Source organism: Euprymna scolopes, chromosome 46 (assembly GCF_053919585.1).
Source record: "Euprymna scolopes isolate OS-2025 chromosome 46, ASM5391958v1, whole genome shotgun sequence".
NCBI lineage: Eukaryota > Metazoa > Mollusca > Cephalopoda > Sepiida > Sepiolidae > Euprymna > Euprymna scolopes.
In genome coordinates, this window is record NC_136527.1 from 142,650,965 (window position 1) to 142,674,726 (window position 23,762).

Genomic DNA, 23,762 nt, shown 5'->3' on the forward strand with positions numbered 1-23,762 from the left:
AACAATTTTATCTATGATGTAAATAAATGTAATAATTTTATCTATGATGTAAATAAATTTAATACTTTTATCTGTGATGTAAATAAATTTAAAAATTTTGTCTATGATGTAAATACATTTAATAATTTTATCTATGATGTAAATAAATTTAATAATTTTATCTATGATGTAAATAAATTTAATTATGTTGTCTATGAAGAATCGCAAATTTAATAATTTTATCTATGATGAAAATAAATTAAATACTTTTATCTACGATGTAAATGAATTTAATAATTTTATCTATGATATAAATAAATTTAATAATTTTATCTATGATGTAAATAAATTTTATAATGTTGTCTATGATGTAAATAAATTTAATAATTTTATCTGTGATGTAAACAAATTGAATAATTTGATCTATGATGTAAATAAATTTAATAATTTTATCCATGATGTAAATAAATTTAATAATATTATCTCTTATGAAAATAAATGTAATAATTTTATCTATGATGTAAATAAATTAATATAATTTTATCTATGATGACAATATATTTAATAATTTTATCTATGATCTAAATAAATTTCGAAATTTTATCTATGATGATGTAAAATTTAATAATTTGATCTATGATGAAAATGAATTTAATAATTTTATCTATGATGAAAATAAATTTAATAATTTTATCTATGATGTAAATAAATTTAATAATTTTATCTATGATGTAAATAAATTTGATTATGTTGTCTATGAAGAATCGCAAATTTAATAATTTTATCTGTGATGAAAATAAATTCAATAATTTTATCTACGATGTAAATAAATTTAATAATTTTATCTATGATTAAAATAAATTCAATAATTTTATCTATGATGTAAATAAATTTTATAATTTTATCTATGATGAAAATAAATTGAATAATTTTATCTATGATGTAAATAAATTTAATAATTGTATCTATGATGTAAATAAATTTAATAATCTTATCTCTAATGAAAATACATGTAATGATTTTATCTATGATGTAAATAAATTAATATAATTTTATCTTGCATGAAAATAAATTTAATAATTTATCTATGATGTAAATAAATTTAATAATTTTACCTATGATGTAAATAAATTTAATAATTGTATTTATGATGTAAGTAAATTTAATAATTTTATCTATAATGTAAATAAATTTTATAATTTTATCTATGATGTAAATAAATTTATAAATTTTATCTATGATGTAAGTAAATTTAATCAGTTTATCTATGATGAAAATAAATTTATATAATTCTATCTATAATGTAAATAAATTTAATAATTTTATCTATGATGTAAATAATAATAATTTTATCTATGATGTAAATACATTTATATAATTTTATCTATGATAAAAACAAACCTAATAATTATATTTATGATGTAAATAAAGTTAATAATTTTATCTATGATGTAAATAAACTTTATAATTTTATCTATGATGTAAATAAATTTAATAATTGTGTCTATGATCTGAATAAATTTAATTATGTTGTCTATGAAGAATCGCAAATTTAATAATTTTATCTACGATGTAAATAAATTTAATAATTTTATCTATGATGTAAATAAATTTAATAATTTTATCTATGATGTAAATAAATTTTATAATGTTGTCTATGATGTAAATAAATATAATAATGTTATCTGTGATGTAAATAAATTTAATAATTTTATCTATGATGAAAATAAATTGAATAAATTTATCTATGATGTAAATAAATTTAATAATTTTATCTATGATGTTAATAAATTTAATTATCTTATCTCTTATGAAAATAAATGTAATAATTTTATCTATGATGTAAATAAATTAATATAATTTTATCTATGATGTAAATAAATTTCATAATTTTTCTCCTGTAAATAAATTTAATAATTTTATCTATGATGAAATAAATTTCATGATTTTATCTATGATGTAAATAAATTTCATAATTTTATCTATGATGATCATGATTTCAATAATTTTATCTATGATGAAAATAAATTTCAATAATTTTATCTATGATGTAAATAAATTTTATAGTTTTATCTATGATGTAAATAAATTTAATAATTTTGTCTAAGATCATCATGATTTCAATAATTTTATCTATGATGAAAATTAAGTTAATAATTTAATCTATGATGTAAAACATTTAATAATTTTGTCTATGATGATCATAAATTTAATAATTTTATGTATGATGACAATAGATTTAATAATTTTATCTATGATCTAAATAAATTTCATAATTTTATCTATGATGATATAAAATTTAATAATTTTATATATGATCAAAATTAATTTAATAATTTTATCTATGATGTAAATAAATTTAATAATTTTATCTATGATGTAAATAAATGTAATTATTTTATCTCTGATTTAAATAAAATTAATAATTTATCTATGATGTAAATAAATTGCATAATTTTTCTATTATGTAAGTAAATTTAATAATTTTATCTATAATGTAAATAAATTTAATAATTTTATATATGATGTAAAAAAATTTAATAATTTAATCTATGATGAAAATAAATGTATATAATTCTATCTATAATGAAAATAAATTTAATAATTTTATCTATAATGTAAATACATTTGTATAATTTTATCTATGATGAAAACAAATCTAATAATTATATCTATGATGTAAATAAATTTAATAATTTTATAATTTTATCTATGATGTAAATAAATTTAATAATTTTGTCTATGATGATCATGATTTCAATAATTTTATCTATGATGAAAATAAATTTCAATAATTCTATCTATGATGTAAATAAATTAAATAATTTTGTCTATGATGATCATGAATTTAAAAATTTTATCTATGATGAAAATTAATTTAATAATTTTATCTATGATGTAAATAAATTTTATAGTTTTATCTATGATGTAAATAAATTTAATAATTTTGTCTAAGATGATCATGATTTCAATAATTTTATCTATGATGAAAATTAAGTTAATAATTGATCTATGATGTAAAACATTTAATAATTTTGTCTATGATGATCATAAATTTAATAATTTTATGTATGATGACAATAGATTTAATAATTTTATCTATGATCTAAATAAATTTCATAATTTTATCTATGATGATATAAAATTTAATAATTTTATATATGATCAAAATTAATTTAATAATTTTATCTATGATGTAAATAAATTTAAAAATTTTATCTATGATGTAAATAAATTTAATAATTTTATCTATGATGTAAATGAATATAATAATTTTATCTGTGATGTAAATAAATTGAATAATTTTATCTATGATGTAAATAAATTTAATAATTTTATCTATGATGTTAATAAATTTAATTATCTTATCTCTTATGAAAAAAAAAGTAATAATTTTATCTATGATGTAAATAAATTAATATAATTTTTTCTATGATGAAAATATATTTCATAATTTTATCTATGATGTAAATAAATTTCATAATTTTTCTGATGTAAATAAATTTAATAATTTTATCTATGATGAAATAAATTTCATGATTTTATCTATGATGTAAATAAATTTAATCATTTTATCTATGATGTAAATAAATTTAATAATTAATCTATGATGTAAATAAATTTCATAATTTTTCTATGATGTAAATAAATTTAATAATTTTATCTATGATGTAAATAAATTTTATAATTTTATCTATGATGTAAATAAATTTAATAATTTTATCTATGATGTAAATAAATTTAATAATTTTATCTATGATGTAAATAAATTTAATAATTTTATATATGATAAAAATAAATTTATATAATTTTATCTATAATGTAAATAAATTTAATAATTGTATCTATGATGTAAATAATAATAATTTAATCTATGATGTAAATACATTTATATAATTTTTTCTATGATAAAAACAAATCTAATAATTAATCTATGATGTAAATAAATTTCATAATTTTTCTATGATGTAAATAAATTTCATAATTTTATCTATGATGTAAATAAATTTTATAATTTTATCTATGATGTAAATAAATTTAATAATTTTATCTATGATGTAAATAAACTTAATAATTTTATATATGATAAAAATAAATTTATATAATTCTATCTATAATGTAAATAAATTTAATAATTGTATCTATGATGTAAATAATAATAATTTAATCTATGATGTAAATACATTTATATAATTTTTTCTATGATAAAAACAAATCTAATAATTATATCTATGATGTAAATAAATTTAATAATTTTATCTATGATGTAAATAAATTTAATAATTTTGTCTATGATGTAAACAAATTTAATAATTTTGTCTATGATGTAAATACATTTAATAATTTTATCTATGATGTAAATAAATTTAATAATTTTGTCTATGATGTAAACAAATTTAATAATTTTATCTATGATGATCATGAATTTAAAAATTTTATCGATGATGAAAATTAATTTAATAATTTTATCTATGATGAAAGAAAATTTATATAATTCTATCTGTAATGTACATAAATTTAAAAATTTTATATATGATGTAAATAATAATAATTTTATCTATGATGTAAATAAATTTAATAATTTTATCTATGATGAAAATAAATTTAATAATTTTATCTATGATGAAAATAAACTTTATAATTTTATCTATGATGTAAATAAATTTAATCATTTTGTCGATGATGATCATGATTTCAACAATTTTATCTATGACGAAAATAAATTTCAATAATTTTATCTATGATGACAATAAATTTAATAATTTTATCTATGATCTAAATAAATTTCATAATTTTATCTATGATGATGTAAAATTTAATAATTTTATCTATGATCAAAATTAATTTAATAATTTTATCTATGATGTAAATAAAGTTAATAATTTTATCTATGATGAAAATAAATTTATATTATTCTATCTATAATGTAAATGAATTTAATAATTTTATCTATAATGGAAATAAATTTATATAATTCTATCTATGATGTAAATAAATTTAATAATGTTATCTATGATGTAAATAAATTAAATTATTTTGTCTATGATATAAACAAATTTAATAATTTTATCTATGAGTAAAATAAAGTTGATTTTATCTATGATGTAAAAAATTATAATAATTTCATCTATGATGTAAATAAATTTAATAATTTTATCTATGATGTAAATAAATTTTATAATTTTATCTATGATGTAAATAAATTTAATAATTTTGTCTATGATGATCATGAATTTAATAATTTTATCTATGATGAAAATTAATTGAATAATTTTATCTATGATGTTAATAAATTTAATAATTTTATCTATGATGAAAATAAATGTAATAATTTTATCTATAATGTAAATAAATTTAATAATTTTATCTATAATGTAAATAAATTTAATAATTTTATCTGTGATGTGAATAAATTAAAAAAAATTATCTATGATGAAAACAAATTTAATAATGTTATCTATGATGTAAACAGATTTAATAATTTGATCTATGATGAAAATAAATTTAATAATTTTATCTATGATGTAAATAAATTTCATAATTTTATCTATAATGAAAATAAATTTCATAATTACATCTATGATGACAATAAATGTAATAATTCGATCTATGATGTAAATAAATTTAATAATTTTATTCATGATGTAAATAAATTTAATAATTTTGTCTATAATGCCAATACATTTAATAATTTTATATATGTTGTAAATAAATTTCATAATTTTATCTATGATGTAAATAAATTTATATAATTTTATCTATGATGAAAATCAATTTAATAATTTTATATATGATGTAAATAAATTTTATAATTTTATCTATGATGTAAATAAATGTATATAATTTTATCTATGATGTAAATAAATTTCATAATTTTTCTATGATGTAAATAAATGTAATAATTTTATATATGATGTAAATAAATTTAATAATTGTATCTATGATGTAAATAAATTTAATAATTTTATATATGATGTAAATAAATTTAATAATTGTATCTATGATGTAACTAAATGTAATCATTTTATCTATGATGTAAATAAATTTAATAATTTTATCTATGATGAAAATAAATTTAATAATTTTATCTATGATGTAAATAAATTTAATTATGTTGTCTATGAAGAATCGCAAATTTTATAATTTTATCTATGATGAAAATAAATTTAATAATTTTATCTATGATGTAAATAAATGTAATAATTTTATCTATGATGTAAATAAATTTAATAATTTTATCTATGATGTAAATAAATTTAATAATTTTATCTGTGATGTAAATAAATTTAATAATTTTATCTATGATGAAAATAAATTTAATAATTTTATCTATGATGTAAATTAATTTAATAATTTTATCTATGATGTAAATTAATTTAATTATTTTGTCTAATGTAAATAAATTTAATAATTTTATCTATGATGTAAATAAATTTAATAATTTTATCTATGATGAAAATATATTTAATAATTTTATCTATGATGAAAATAAATTTAATAATTTTATCTATAATGTCAATAAATTTAATAATTTTATCTATGATGTAAATAAATTTAATAATTTTATCTATGATGTAAATAAATTTAATAATTTTGTCTATGATTATCATAAATTTAATAATTTTATCTATGATGTAAATAAATTTAATAATTTTATCTCTGCTGTAAATAAATTTAATAATTTATCTATGATGTAAATAAATTTAATAATTTTTCTATGATGTAAATAAATTTATTAATTTTATCTATGATTTAAATAAATTTAATAATTTTATCTATGATGTAAATAAATTTAATAATTTTATCTATGATGTAAATACATTTAATAATTTTATCTATCATGTAAATAAATTTAATAATTTTATCTATGATGAAAATAAATTTAATAATGTTATCTATGATGTAAATAAATTTAATAATTTTATCTATGATGTAAATAAATTTTATAATTTTATCTATGATGTAAATAAATTTAATAATTTTGTCTATGATGATCATGAATTTAATAATTTTATCTATGATGAAAATTAATTGAATAATTTTATCTATGATGTTAATAAATTTAATAATTTTATCTATGATGAAAATAAATGTAATAATTTTATCTATAATGTAAATAAATTTAATAATTTTATCTATAATGTAAATAAATTTAATAATTTTATCTGTGATGTGAATAAATTAAAAAATTTTATCTATGATGAAAACAAATTTAATAATTTTATCTATGATGTAAACAGATTTAATAATTTGATCTATGATGAAAATAAATTTAATAATTTTATCTATGATGTAAATAAATTTCATAATTTTATCTATAATGAAAATAAATTTCATAATTACATCTATGATGACAATAAATGTAATAATTCGATCTATGATGTAAATAAATTTAATAATTTTAATCATGATGTAAATAAATTTAATAATTTTGTCTATAATGTAAATACATTTAATAATTTTATATATGTTGTAAATAAATTTCATAATTTTATCTATGATGTAAATAAATTTATATAATTTTATCTATGATGAAAATCAATTTAATAATTTTATATATGATGTAAATAAATTTTATAATTTTATCTATGATGTAAATAAATGTATATAATTTTATCTATGATGTAAATAAATGTAATAATTTTATATATGATGTAAATAAATTTAATAATTGTATCTATGATGTAAATAAATTTAATAATTTTATCTATGTTGTAAATAAATTTTATAATTGTATCTATGATGTAACTAAATGTAATCATTTTATCTATGATGTAAATAAATTTAATAATTTTATCTATGATGAAAATAAATTTAATAATTTTATCTATGATGTAAATAAATTTAATTATGTTGTCTATGAAGAATCGCAAATTTTATAATTTTATCTATGACGAAAATAAATTTAATAATTTTATCTATGATGTAAATAAATGTAATAATTTTATCTATGATGTAAATAAATTTAATAATTTTATCTATGATGTAAATAAATTTAATAATTTTATCTGTGATGTAAATAAATTTAATAATTTTATCTATGATGAAAATAAATTTAATAATTTTATCTATGATGTAAATTAATTTAATAATTTTATCTATGATGTAAATTAATTTAATTATTTTGTCTAATGTAAATAAATTTAATAATTTTATCTATGATGTAAATAAATTTAATAATTTTATCTATGATGAAAATATATTTAATAATTTTATCTATGATGTAAATAAATTTAATAATTTTGTCTATGATTATCATAAATTTAATAATTTTATCTATGATGTAAATAAATTTAATAATTTTATCTCTGCTGTAAATAAATTTAATAATTTATCTATGATGTAAATAAATTTAATAATTTTTCTATGATGTAAATAAATTTATTAATTTTATCTATGATTTAAATAAATTTAATAATTTTATCTATGATGTAAATAAATTTAATAATTTTATCTATGATGTAAATACATTTAATAATTTTATCTATCATGTAAATAAATTTAATAATTTTATCTATGATGAAAATAAATTTAATAATGTTATCTATGATGTAAATAAATTTAATAATTTTATCTATGATGCAAAAAAATTTAATACTGTAATAATTTATTGTAATTATAATAGCAGCATATTTCCTGTCTTCATTTCATTGCAAAAATGTGTGAGTGTGAGGACACTTCTCAACCTATAGACTCAACTAGTTTTTCATTTAAATACTATAAACTTTGTGTATAGAATATTCAGACAAATGGAAAACTTATTAATCCATTTTCATCCGTGTTTTTTTTTTTTTGGTAACATAATTAAATTTTGGAAAAGTAGAAAAACAAAAAGCATCAATGTCAGGTGCCTTTCATCTCAGACAGCCTGACGTGGCAGCACCAGGGCGTCTGATTGCATGCATGTTATATGACCAACAAAGACTTTAAAAAATTGAAAAACCAGACAAAATTTGATTTGATTACAATCTTTGCACATGTATTAGGGAGTGTGAAAAAAATTTTTTCACAAGAGGAGGTAACTCTAATAGTAAAGTTTGGCAGGGGATTATTTCCCTTTTACCGTTACAGTTTTAAGGAGGGGGGTACAAGTGTTGTTTTTTATAATTAGAAGTTCCCATATACGTCTGGTCTCTATGCTTGGTATTTTTTTTTCTTTTTCTTACCATATTTAGTGATTTAGAGTAAATTGTCTAAATCATCTCGCATCATTTACAGTCGGATTATAGAATGTTTGGAAAGTGTTAATGGATTTTGCTTACTACTACCGTCAACTTATTATGACCATTAACTTATTATGACTATTAACTTATTATGACCATTAACTTATTATGACCATTAACTTATTATGACCATTAACTTATTATGACCATTAACTTATTATGACCATTAACTTATTATGACCATTAACTTATTATGACCATTAACTTATTATGACTATTAACTTATTATGACCATTAACTTATTATGACCATTAACTTATTATGACCATTAACTTATTATGACCATTGACTTATTATGACTATTAACTTATTATGACCATTAACTTATTATGACCATTAACTTATTATGACTATTAACTTATTATGACCATTAACTTATTATGACCATTAACTTATTACGACTGTCAACTAGGTTAACCTGGAGAAATTCCATACCCTTTCAGCAAAAAAACTGTTCAGTTAAGGGGAAATACTAAAATTCTGAATTTTTTAGTTGATTGTTTATTTTACTTGATTTGATTCGACGATTGTTCTCATTTTGATTGTTATTCGTGCAACGTTTCGGTCGGGTTGTCCTCCGATCTTCTATCATGCATGTTGGTTGTTATTTAAAAAAAAAAAAAACAAGGAGAAAAGTTACTATCTCCGTATATATTGTCGTATTTCTGTGAGTCAGTCTCCATTTTTTGGTCACTGTTTCGAATCTGTGAAAAAAAAAAATTGGTTGACAAGTAGAGGTAATTCTAATAAGTGTGACAGGGGATTAACTCCCTTTTACTATTGAAATTTTAAGGAAGGGTTGTACAGTTTTTGTTTTTGTTTATAATTATAGGTTCCCATATACTGCTGATCTCTATGCTTGGTCTGCTTACTAATTTTTCTTTTTTAGCATGTGTGACTATAACATAAACCGATTTACTTTGGTTGTAATTATGATGTCGGCATATTTTGTGTCTTCGTTTCTTAGCAAAGGAGACCATGCTACTTCTCGTTAATATCCCACCTAACAATAAAGGATGACTTCATCCCCTACATCCTAACAAACCCCTGAACAGAGAAACCTTAGACACTTGAGGATAGTGTCTAGTAGGCATTCAAGTTCTATCCATTGTGTATGTGTTTAAACAAAGATTTTAAAAAATCGTCTTTATACAATAATTTATCAAGATACAAAAAGCTCTACATGAATAAGTGGAGCAAATAATACAAGAAAACTGTGTGTGTGTGTGTGTGTGTGTGTGCGTGCATAAAATACATTATGCATCAATAAAAAATGCATGATAATAAGAGTGTTGGAAGATTGAGCTTAATCAAATTCCAGTATAACATTAATAAATAAAGGTTGTCGGTTATTTTGTCAGTTTTGGTCATCCATATAAAGAGTGAGTGAAACATTAGCAACGTGATAACAATTTTTTTTTCAAGGACAAAACACCATAAAAACGTTGCTTTCTTTCTTATACGTTTTCTACAGAGGAACCGTAGACACATGACAATAATTTAAACTTTCTCTTACTTTTGAAATGTGACTTAAATCAGACTTTTTTAGTCATTGTTTCGAATCTGTGAAAAAAAAATTGGTTGACGAGGGGAGGTATTTCTAATAAAGTTTAACAGGGGATTATCTCCCTTTTACTGTTGAAAATTTAAGGAAGGGTTGTACAGTTTTTGTTTTTCTTTATAATTATAGGTTCCCATATACTGCTGATCTCTATGCTTGGTCTGCTTACTAATTTTTCTTTTTTTTAGCAGATTTTACTATGATATAAATCAATTTACTTTGGTAGTAATTATTATGTTGGCGTATTTTGTGACTTCGTTTCTTAGCAAACGACTTTTCATTAATCTCCCACCTAACAATAAAGGATGACTTCATCCCCTACATCCTAACAAACCCTGAACAGAGAGACACTTGAGGATAGTGTCTAGTAGGCATTCAAGTTCTCGCCATTGTGTATGTGTTTAAACAAAGATTAAAAAAAAATCGTCTTTATACAATAATTTATCAGGATACAAAAAGCTCTACATGAATACCTATTCATGTAGAGCTAATAATACAAGAAAACTGTGTGTGTGTGTGTGTGTGTGTGTGTGTGTGTGTGTGTGTGTAAAATACATTATGCATAAATAAAAAATGCACGATAATAAGAGTTTCGGAAGATTAAATTAAATTTCAGTATAACATTAAAGGAAATAAAGGTTGTCGGTTATTTTGTCAGTTTTGGTCATCCATATAAAGAATGAGCAAAACATTAACAATATTATAACAATGATTTCTTTTTTCTATGAACAAACATAAAAAAGTTGCATTCTTTCTTGTAAGTACGTTTTCTACAGATATAATGTTCTAACAATTTATTTTTCTATGACTGAACAAACAAAGAAGTTGCTTTCTTTTTAATACGTTTTGTATAGAGAAAAGTTCAACACATGAGTACAGAATAAAATATGCATCAAGTGCGCTTGAAAGCCAAATCACGTAATAATAGGAAAACAAACAAATATTTTACTTGTTTGAATTTTATAACATAAATATATTTTAGAGCCAAACTCCATCCTCAGTATGTTTTCTTTTTTTTTTCTTTCTTTTTCTTCTTTCTTGCCATGTTTTAAAGTTGGAGGAAGGAAAGTTGGTTTGTAAAAAGCCGCAAGTTGTATCTCAGCGGTTGTATTTTGAAATGTTGGAACAGTGCGTAGGCAACGCGAAAATAACGTCAAGGATATAAATTCCATATAGAAACGTTGATTTAATTTGAATTCATCAAGTGCGCTTGAAAACCAAATCACAACGTAATATTAGGAAAATAAACAAATATTTTACTTGTTTGAAATTTATAACATAAATATATTTCAGGGATATACTCCATCTTCAGTTTTCTTTCTTTTTTTTCTTCTTCCTTGCCATGCTGTAAAGTTGGAGAAGTAAAAAATTTGTTTATTTTCCTAACATTATGTTGTGATTTGGATTTCAATGTTTAGTAGGTATTAAGTCTTTTTCTTGTTTTTGAAAAAGTTGTTTTAAGTGTGACTTAAATCAGACTGAAGGACCACATAGTTCACCAGAATATTACACTGGATTCATCTAGTCTGGTGGATTATTCTGCTTAATGATGTCACATCAGTTATAGAAGTTGCATGAATCGTTGCATAAACCAGTGTTTGGTAGCCATGCTGAAATGATTTTGTTTGGTATTTAAATAACATTAAAGAAAGTAAAGATTGTTGGTTATTTTTGTCAGTTTTGGTCATCCATATAAAGAGTGATCCAAACGTTATAATAATGATTTCTTTTTTCTATGAACAAACGACATAAAAAGTTGCTTTCTTTCTAGTAAGTCTGTTTTATACGGTGAAAATTTAAACACACGAGTACAGTATGTCGTAAGTATTAAAACTTTTTCTTGTTTTTGAAAAGGCCGTTTTAAATGCGATTTAAATCAGACTAAAGGACCACATACTGCAGAAGTGGAGCAAATAGAAAACTTTGTGTATAAACAAAATACCATAAAAAAGTAGCTTTCTTTCTAGCATGTTTTGTACAGAGAAAATTTGGACACATGAGTACAGAGTATGTATTAAAGTTTGGGGAGCAAAGGTCAAAGGTCACATAAATCCAAATCATCACATATTGGATGAGTGGAGCAAATAGAAAACTCTGTGTGTAAAATAAATATACATAAAAAACAACACATGATAATAAGAGTTTAAGGATTTCAGGCTGAATGAAATAATGTTAAAGGAATTAAAGATTGTGGGTTATTGTATCAGTTTTGGTCATCCATATAAAACAGTGGGGGGTACATTAGCAACATTATGATAATGGTTTCTTTTTTTCTATGAACAAACAACATAAAAAGTTGCTTTCTTTCTAGTCGGAACATTTATTACAGAGAAAATTTAGACACATGAGTACAGTGGTTAATATGTATGAAAGATTTTTCAGCTAAAATTCAAAGTTCACAGAAATCAAGGGGCCTCCATCTTCGGACTAATCCTTGATCTTTATATGAAATACATACATATTTGAATATTCTATTAAAATTCGCTTCAATCTCTTAAATGTTGAGTTAGTTAAGAAGTCAGGAATATTAATTTCACCCTTACTTTATTTACTACATAACTATGGTGTAGTATATTTTTTTTTGATCTTACTGAATTTCAAGATAAAAATTTATCTAGTCTGGTGGAGTATCCAGCATATTGTGGTTACATCTAATATCTAAAAGGTAAACATTTTTTTTTTAACACAGACACCTCCAAACACCCGGGCAACGCCGGGTATCCCACACTAGTCTAATATCTAAAAGGCAAAATGTGTGTGTGTCTGTGTGTTAGTATGTCTGCCAAAAACTTTTTACACATGAAAGGAACACTGACAAAATTTGTATTGTTAGAAAGATCGATCTCTCAGACGACAAATATCGAAACATTGACCAAAAAGATTGATTCTGTTCTGGTCAACTGAGCAGTTTTTTGCAAGGAGGGGTTAGTTTTTGTGTTGATATTTTTACAAATCATTCACACCGACTGATTTCAATGTACATTTAAAAGACGTTATTTCGAAGGCCCATGATGTCAAAGTCACCGTGGGTGAGACAGCTAACGCATTTGCTTTTTTCACCCCCTTTCCCTCTGTCGCCTTACATGATTTTATTGAATTTCAAGATAAGAATTCGTCTAGTCTGGTGGAGTATCCAGCTTAATGATGTCACATCAATTAGAGAAGCTGCACCAATCCTTGTATTAAACCAGTGTTTGGTAGCCATATTGAAATGATTTTCTTTGGTATTTTGAATATTTAGTCAAAAGTATCTTCTCATGTAGAGAGAAACGTTAAAAACATGAAGACACAATGTCTTTTTCTATGAACCAAAAAGTTGCTTTCTTTCTATTTTTTGTACAGAGAAAATTTAGACACACGAGTACAGTGTTTAGTAGGTATTAAAAGTTTTTGAGCAAAAGTTGAAGTTCACAGAAACTAAATTAAAATTGTCTTCTCTCAAATGTTGAGTTAGAGACGAAGTTAGAAATATTAATTTCCCCTCACTTATCGACCAGACAACTATGTTATCTTTCATTTGATCTTACTGGATTTCAAGACTCATAGTATTATGGTCACTTGTAGGGGAAAGTGTTTTCATACCAAGTTAAACTTTTCCAATATTGCCTTGGACATGGGTAAAACTTTGTATTTTGATTTGAAACCAAAATAATACATTGGATTAATCAAAATTGGAGCCAAAGTTTTAAAAAATTGACCTCTGCGGTCTCTACGAAATTTCTCAGATAAATTTTGGTCTAAACATTTGAAATCTTACATAAAGTGCATTCACGTAGAGCAAGTTATGAACAGTACGTAGAGCCCGGGCTAAGCCAGGTTGAACTGCTAGTTGATCAATAAAACCAATCAAATACAACATATAATTTTGAAATCCATAAATCCCAACAAACAATAAATTATTAAGTGCTTTAACCATCTGCCAATAATACATTTCTCTGCATATGGAATTAAGTTTTACAGACAGTGGCTAGTCTCTTCGTTTTACTGGATTTCAACACAAAAATTCATCTAGTCTGGTTGAGTATTCAGCTTAAGCAATGTTATATCACTTAGAGAAATGCAGCACTACTGAATTTCAAGATTTACACAATGATTTATCACCAGTAACGATCAGTATGCTATTGTCTCAGTGATTAATCCTAATCCTCGAGTGGCTTTCATGCCTTGATCAATGGAGAGTCCCTTGTTAAAAAAAAAGAAAGAAAAAATAAGAGGTATCCCAACATATACGCAACTAGCACTAAGTTCTCCATGCTCCAATGATATCACCAAGGTAAAAATAAACTTTTCAATAACTTTAATCGTCTCACTATCCAAATATTCTTTCTCTGGATCCTGTTGTTCTCGTATTGTTTCTCTCCATGCAACACATGTCCTCAACAATCACTGGTCAGGTTTCGCTTTCATATATTAGCATGATGTATACACATGCAAGTCTATGAACAAATTTTCTTTAGTTGACCTTTGACAACTAAATATTTTCATTTACTAGCCAAATAGAAAAGTTACTAGCCAAACCCACATGATTTTTAGAATGTGACATCTTTGTTCTGTGATAAGTATGTAAATAAAGATTTTTTTGTAGGGGAAATGTTTTCATCAAACAAATCTTAGACTAAAACCAGTATAGAGTAATTATACAGATAGGATTTTGTACCAAGTAGAAGTCAGTGTAGGATAACCATACTGTATTTAGAATGATTGTCAGGATTTACTTCTGTAGTGTCAGGGTCACTTGTAGGGGAAAGTGTTTTCATACCAAATTAGACTTTTCCGATACTGACTTCATTACCCCAAAATGTTCCAATTTTTCTGATTTCTGATACTGATTAATCATCAGTCAGTTGTAATGGAAAAATTCTCAAGTTAGGTTGTCCTAAAAAAAAAACTGTATATAGGCATATCTTTGTTTTGGTGTCTTGGTTTTTCTAGACAAGAACTTATCTAGTCTGGTTGCATATCCAGCTCAGAGACGCGAGGACAATGTCTATTAAACAATTAAATCTTAAACTAAAACCAGTATAAGGTAACTATAAAGATAGCATTTTGTTCATGGCAGGTTGTCATATATAACATATATATATTTTTTTACAAAGGGGCCACTCGAGAATAAGGCATATTGAGTCAATGGGATAATTTCTTAGTAATTGTTATTAGTAGAAAGTAGTAGATAAATTGGATTATTTAACAGGACAGTTTATCAAGAATTTGTTTACGTTGGACTTGAAGACAACCAAATTGTAGTCAACTGGAAAACAGACTAATGGAACAGAGTTCCACAGGCATACAGTTCTAAGAAAGAAACTTTGTTCATGGAATCTACGTTTTGGTTTAGGCACAGATAAAGAGTGGGGAAAATTATTGACGGTGGTTTCAGCTAGACAAGTGTTTTTCGTGAAAGATTGGCGAGGGGGGGGACCAGAGATTGGAGCCCAGACAAGCACTTGCCATGAAAATAACGATAAAGCAAAGACAGGCTCGCAACATCTATTCCAATGCTGTCACCTCAAATTGATTAATCATCAGTTAGTTGTAATGGAAAGGATCTTCAAGCAAGGTTGTTTGGAGAAGAATTTATCTAGTCTGGTTGAGTATCCAGCTCAGAGACCATAGGACAATGTCTATTAAACAATTAAATCTTAAACTTAACCCAGTCAAGGGTAAATATACAGATAGGATTTTGTTCATGGCAGGTTGTCATATACAACATTATATATATATATATATATATATATATATATATTTTACAAAGGGGTCACCACTTATAAAGGCCTGGAGGCCCCTCTATAATTCCCAACAAACAACAAATGCATATGTCATTACAGTAAAAAAAAAACAAACTGTATGTAGGCATTAGAGCATATCTTTCTGGACAAGAATTCATCTTAGAGAGCTGAGGACAGTGTATAATAGACACTAAATCTTTAACTTACAGCATGTTTTTGCATATGCTGATTTAAATTTGATTTAAATGAGAAAGAAGAGCCACAAACTTCACAAGAATATGGTTTTTCTCCAGTGTGAGTTCTCATATGATATTTCAATGATGTTGAAGTTGTAAACGAATTTGTACAAACTTCACAAGAATATGGTTTCTCTCCAGTGTGACGGCGTATATGTTCTTTAAGGTGTGACCTCATTGAAAAAGAAAGGCCACAAATGTCACAGGTCACTGGTTTTTCTCCAGTGTGAATGAATTTGTGACGTTTTAAACTTGATGACGTTGTGAATGAGGTGTTGCACTGTGAGCAAGTATATGGTTTTTCACCTGTGTGTGTTCGTTTATGTGATGTTAGACCTGACGTGCTTGTAAAGGAAATATTGCAGAGGTCACAGGAATATGGTTTCTCTCCACTGTGCGTTCGAATATGATAATTTAGTCCAGAAATATTGGTGAACGAGGAACCGCAGAGTTCGCACGAATATGGACGTTCACCAGAATGGGTTCGCATGTGCGGTTTTAGATATGACTTCCGTGAAAATGAAGCTCCGCACGTTTCACAGGAAAATGGACGTTCACCAGAATGTGTTCGAAGATGACGTATGAGCTGTGACTTCCATGAATAGGCTGTGCCACATACTTCACAGCAGAAGCATTTTTCGTGGACGTGGTTACATTTATGCCGCGAGAAACCTGACTTGTTTGTAAACGAGGTGTTACAACCTTCGCAGAAATACGTTTTCTCTCGCGTGTGTATGTTCTTGTGCTGCTTTAACGCTAACGTTGTCGTGAACGAACCATCACAGACGTCACAAGAATATGGACGATCCCCGCTGTGCGTTTGGGCATGATCCTTTAACAACTCTTCCGTTTTGAAAGTAGATGCACACGTCTCACATCGAAATGGTTTCTTTTCATCGTGCGTGTGTAGATGTTGTTTCAGATTCGAGTGACGTGAAAACGAATGCCCGCAAATTTCGCAAGTGAACGGTTTTTCTTTTGTATGCGTAAGTTTATGGTTTTTCAACGTCGACAAATGTGAAAATGAACTGTCACATTCTTTGCAGCGGTACGGTTTAACGCCAGTATGTGAACGCATATGAGACGATAACATGTCTTTCCTTGAAAACGACGTCTCACAGATCTGACATCGATACGGTTTTTCCCCAGTATGAATGCGAATATGCATGACAAGATGCGACTTCTGCGTGAAAGATGCATCACAAACTTTGCAGCGATGTGGCTTTTCACCTGTATGCGTTCTCATATGGATGTCTAAATACGACTTCGGAAATGCAGAATCACAAATCTCACACGTAACCTGCTTCCCAACGGATTGTGTGTTGCTCTCCGCACTTGGCTTTTGTGAAACAGCAGCATTAGATTCTTTGTTCGATGCTGCTGTATCTTTTTTGTGCGTTTTCACGTGTCGTTTTAAATTTGAGTTATTGGAAAACTTACATCCACACTTTTCGCACGAATATTTTTTGTCCGTCTTTTTTTCTTTTGATTTTGATTCCTTCTTTTCCATTTTTCTGGTTAACAAACGAATTATGAATTTTGCAGGTGGAAAATCTGTAAATAAAATAAATAGAATTCATTAGATTCAATAGAAGTTGAATATATACAAAATGTATAACAAAATGAATTATCACGGCTCTACAAACAAATTTATCTTTTAGTTGACAACTAAATATTTTCGTTTATATAAAATAGAAAAGTTACTAGCCAAACCTACATGATTTTTTGGAATATGACATGTTTGTTCTGTGCCGAGTATGTACATCATAAAGATTCTTCTGTTTTTTTTAAATGTAATTCTAAATATACAACAGATTTTATGTTGATATTTGAACGTATAAATGTTCTAATTTCTACAGATATTTTTTTAAACAGCCTTTGTAAAAAAAAGTTGGGTCACCTTGCTAGTATATATAACTCAGATGACCTTGTAATGGGTGTTGTAACACAACATCTGGTTTACGACTTCCGGTTGTGCATACGTACAATTTTTTTTTTCACATTTAAATTTTCCAAATAAACAATGGTTTTACATTGCGTTACAAATAATCAACACGAGAATAAAACGCATTGTTTTACTGTGTACGTTTTCAACGTCCCAATTGTTTTTTTTTGTGTGTTTTAATTATCAAAATAAAAAATTGTTGATACTTTCTGGATTTTTTTACGTCGTTCATTTCCGTATTATATTAAGTTATTTTAACGCAATTTTCTTACAAATAAATCTACTTTAACCCGTTGACAACCATAAGAGTATTTTACAATGGCGATTTACCCACCACCTTTTTTTTAATTTATTCTCAATTTTTTAATACACCTTTCTTAAAAAAACATTCATACATTTTCTTCTACGAGAAGCGTGCAATAAGTAATGCCCCTGACCCACTTCCAGTTGTCTGATCTACCTGAAATTCTGCATGTGCAATGATTTATATCTCTACAGATTATGTGACAAATTACAGCTCTGAACTAATTGTGGTTTCTATTTTACAGGTGTTTGAACCGAGTCAGGTGTGAAATGGAGCCTGTTGAATGTTGAGCAGTGATCCGGTTTTTGTATTTGAAAGGTCGCACACCACAGGAAACTTTTGATGAAATGAAAGAAACTTATGGTAATAATGCCCCATCATATGACCTTGTAAAACGCTGGCATTGTGAATTCAAACATGGCCGGAAGTCTGTGGAAACAGCTCCTAGACCTGGTCGCCCCCCCACCCTTCTGCCATTGATGAGGCATCTGTCCGTCAAGTTGAGGCTGCCATTTTGGAAGATCGGCGCATTACTATTTGCCAAATAGCCCAAGATGTCAAGATTAGTACAGAGTCTGTGGAAACTATCATTCATGACCATTTGCATATGCATAAGGTGTCTGCCAGATGGATTCCCAGGTTGGAGATGTGCCAAGAAGATGAGTCAAAGTTTTTTAAAAGACTGATTACACAGGATGAAACCTGGATCCATCACTATGATCCAGAGACCAAAGCCCAGTCAATGCAGTGGAAGCACTTGGACTCACCACCTCCAAAGAAGGCAAGGGTGCAGCCCTCCGCTGGCAAGGTTATGCTCACAGTCTTCTGGGACCAGAACGGAGTAGTGATGACAGATTTTCCGGCAAAGGTTACCACAATTACAGGAGCCTATTATGCTTCACTTTTGAGGAAATTAAGGGAAGCTATCAAAATCAAGAGGTGGGGTAAGATCAGCTGGTCCACAACTCCCATGTCAGCAGATCAGAAGCACGGGCATGTGGTTATGAAATCCCTACTCTCCTGACCTTGTACCTTCTGACTTTCACCTCTTCGCAGCCATGAAGTGGTTTTTGAAAGGAAAGCGTTTCCCAGATGATGCAGCCTTGATTTCTGAAGTCACGTCATGGTTGGAGGACCAAGCTGGGGTGTTCCACAAAAACAGTTTCCAGAGCTGCATCAAACAATGGGAGAAATGCATAACTCTGGGTGGTTCCTATGTAGAAAAAAAACTAATAATTGTGCCAAGTTTCGTTGCTCTACTGCTATGGGAAGTGGGTCAAGGGTATATCAAAATTTAAATTTACGTATTATATCTATTCAGTGCACATTTACCTATAAGTATGGCAAACCACTTATAATTCAATGGCTGTAAGTTTTTGTTTTTCAAAAATAAACAATTATAAACAGAACCACTCATAGAAATCTATCTATATTCTTTTTTCATTTTAATATGCTTTCATAGAAATGTTTCTGTTATGTCAAAAAAAAAACTATTTTCTTTACGTCACAAGTGTCATGCTCATACATTAATTCCATAGCTAATATTACATACTGACCCAACAGGTCACGGGTAGTCCAGTATATATATATATATATATATATATATATATATATATATACATACTCCTGATCAAGAATTTAAGACCACTTTAAAATCTTAAAAAAGAAATCTATTTTAAAGATAGATTTGAAACTCCTCCCACTTATCAATACTACAATGGGGAAAAACAAGGACATTAGGTGGCTTCTAACCATTGCGTTACATGGTTGCTGCTGAGTGGGTAATGAATTAACAATGCTTTGACATCGTCCAAATGCCTCCACTCGATTTGTTTATACAAAGAGCGTCGCTGAATATGCTGATGGCAGTTTGTATATCACTTCCCAATATGTTCAACCCAAGATAGGGAGCATTATAGTCATCCACATAGAGTACTGTTTTGCTGTTTCACAGTTCATCAGTGCGGCTAGACAGACAACTGCCAAGAGCCAGGATCGAAACCCAACCGCCCAAATGACAGTCAAGGCTTCTCACCATTGCGCTATATGGCTGCTGCTGAGTAGGTAATGAATTAACGATGTTTTGATATATATATATATATATATATATATATATTTTTTTTTTTTTACTATAATAATTAAATACCTACAAACACTAGTGTTTCATCCTTTCGGGAATCGTCAATGTAGGTGTCGCGATTAACACCAGTCGACAGATTCGAACTCGGCAACATGAGCCATCTCTGGCTCGATTACCAAAGACCTATCCATTCGGCTACCAGTAACCATTATATATATATATATATATATATATATATATATACACACTCCTGATCAAGAATTTAAGACCACTTCAAAATCTTTAAAAAAAATTTTTATTTGAAATTCCTCCCACTTAAGTTTACCAATACTACAACCTGGTAAAAAAGCCAGAGGACCATGAAGGCCACATATGATACAAAACTGGTAGAAAGAGAGTTTAAAGTGGGCGAAGAATTCCTTCTGCTCTTACCGCAGCACGGTCAGCCATTCAAAGCAAGGTATCAGGGACCATGTACAGTCGCTAAAAAGCTCAGCTTCCCTAACTGCACGATAGACACTCAGAGACGTAGGGAAAAGATGATAATCTGCTGAAATAGAATGGAAAACAAGAATCATTTTCTTTTCTCGGCTGTTTTGATGTGTGAAATGGTGTAGCGTTGAAAAAAAACATATTGAAACAAAACATATCGAAGAGAAACATATTGAAAATGACGTAACGATCAAAAGAGATTGCCAGATCCATACTCGATAAATTACCACCGGGAGACATGTTCTAGGCTTAAGTCTAAGTAACATGAGCTATGTTTAGTTTAGTTTAGTTTCATACAGAGGGGATGAAATGAGGTTGGAATGCCTTCCTGTGAACTTAAATACTTCTGAGTTATTTTTAAATTTAATAATAGATATTAGATATCGATAAATAATTATTCTTCATATTTTAGTTTCTTTGTATTAAATAAATAATTATTCTTCATATTTTAGTTTCTTTGAATTAAATAAACAATTATTCTTCATATTTTAGTTTTTTTGTATCAAATCAATAATTATTCTTCATATTTTAGTTCCTTTGAATTCAATAAATAATTATTCTTCATATTTTAGGTTCTTTGTATTAAATAAATAATTAATCTTCATATTTTAGTTTCTTTGAATAAAATAAATAATTATTCTTCATATTTTAGTTTCTTTGTATTAAATAAATAATTATTCTTCATATTTTAGTTTCTTTGAATAAAATAAATAATTATTCTTCATATTTTAGTTTCTTTGAATTAAATAAATAATTATTCTTCATATTTTAGTTTCTTTGAATTAAATAAATAATTATTCTTCATATTTTAGTTTCTTTGTATTAAATAAATAATTATGCTTCATATTTTAGTTTCTTTGTATTAAATAAACAATTATGCTTCATATTTTAGTTTCTTTGTATTAAATAAACAATTATGCTTCATATTTTAGTTTCTTTGTATTAAATAAATAATTAATCTTCATATTTTAGTTTCTTTGTATTAAATAAATAATTATTCTTCATATTTTAGTTTCTTTGTATTAAATAAACAATTATTCTTCATATTTTAGTTTCTTTGTATTAAATAAATAATTAATCTTCATATTTTAGTTTCTTCGAATAAAATAAATAATTATTCTTCATATTTTAGTTTCTTTGAATTAAATAAATAATTATTCTTCATATTTTAGTTTCTTTGTATTAAATAAATAATTATGCTTCATATTTTAGTTTCTTTGTATTAAATAAATAATTAATCTTCATATTTTAGTTTCTTTGAATTAAATAAATAATTATTCTTCATATTTTAGTTTCTTTGAATTAAATAAATAATTATTCTTCATATTTTAGTTTCTTTGTATTAAATAAATAATTATGCTTCATATTTTAGTTTCTTTGTATTAAATAAATAATTAATCTTCATATTTTAGTTTCTTTGAATAAAATAAATAATTATTCTTCATATTTTAGTTTCTTTGAATTAAATAAATAATTATTCTTCATATTTTAGTTTCTTTGTATTAAATAAATAATTATGCTTCATATTTTAGTTTCTTTGTATTAAATAAATAATTAATCTTCATATTTTAGTTTCTTTGAATAAAATAAATAATTATTCTTCATATTTTAGTTTCTTTGAATTAAATAAATAATTATTCTTCATATTTTAGTTTCTTTGTATTAAATAAATAATTATTCTTCATATTTTAGTTTCTTTGTATTAAATAAATAATTATGCTTCATATTTTAGTTTCTTTGTATTAAATAAATAATTATGCTTCATATTTTAGTTTCTTTGTATTAAATAAATAATTAATCTTCATATTTTAGTTTCTTTGAATAAAATAAATAATTATTCTTCATATTTTAGTTTCTTTGTATTAAATAAATAATTATTCTTCATATTTTAGTTTCTTTGTATTAAATAAATAATTATTCTTCATATTTTAGTTTCTTTGTATTAAATAAATAATTATGCTTCATATTTTAGTTTCTTTGAATTAAATAAATAATTATTCTTCATATTTTAGTTTCTTTGTATTAAATAAATAATTATGCTTCATATTTTAGTTTCTTTGAATTAAATAAATAATTATGCTTCATATTTTAGTTTCTTTGTATTAAATAAATAATTATGCTTCATATTTTAGTTTCTTTGAATTAAATAAATAATTATTCTTCATATTTTAGTTTCTTTGTATTAAATAAATAATTATTCTTCATATTTTAGTTT

At 24.8% G+C, this 23,762-nt stretch overlaps 1 protein-coding gene across 3 annotated transcripts in view; it reads right to left on the reverse strand.

The window, feature by feature from the left end:
* Window positions 1-11,350: 11,350 nt before the first annotated feature.
* LOC145270819 (uncharacterized) overlaps window positions 11,351-23,762 on the reverse strand; it is a 106,489-nt gene continuing 94,077 nt past the window's right edge. The window contains exons 2-3 of one of the 3 annotated variants that reach the window (XM_080126395.1): window positions 21,488-21,602; window positions 11,351-18,280 (exon numbers count right to left, since the gene is read on the reverse strand). In XM_080126395.1, the coding sequence (XP_079982521.1) occupies window positions 16,689-18,236 (1,548 nt within the window). In that variant the 5' untranslated portion in view covers window positions 18,237-18,280; window positions 21,488-21,602 and the 3' untranslated portion in view covers window positions 11,351-16,688. Of the gene's footprint in view, window positions 18,281-21,487; window positions 21,606-23,762 lie in introns of all 3 variants that reach the window. The other 2 variants (XM_080126394.1, XM_080126396.1) reach the window with 2 other exon arrangements.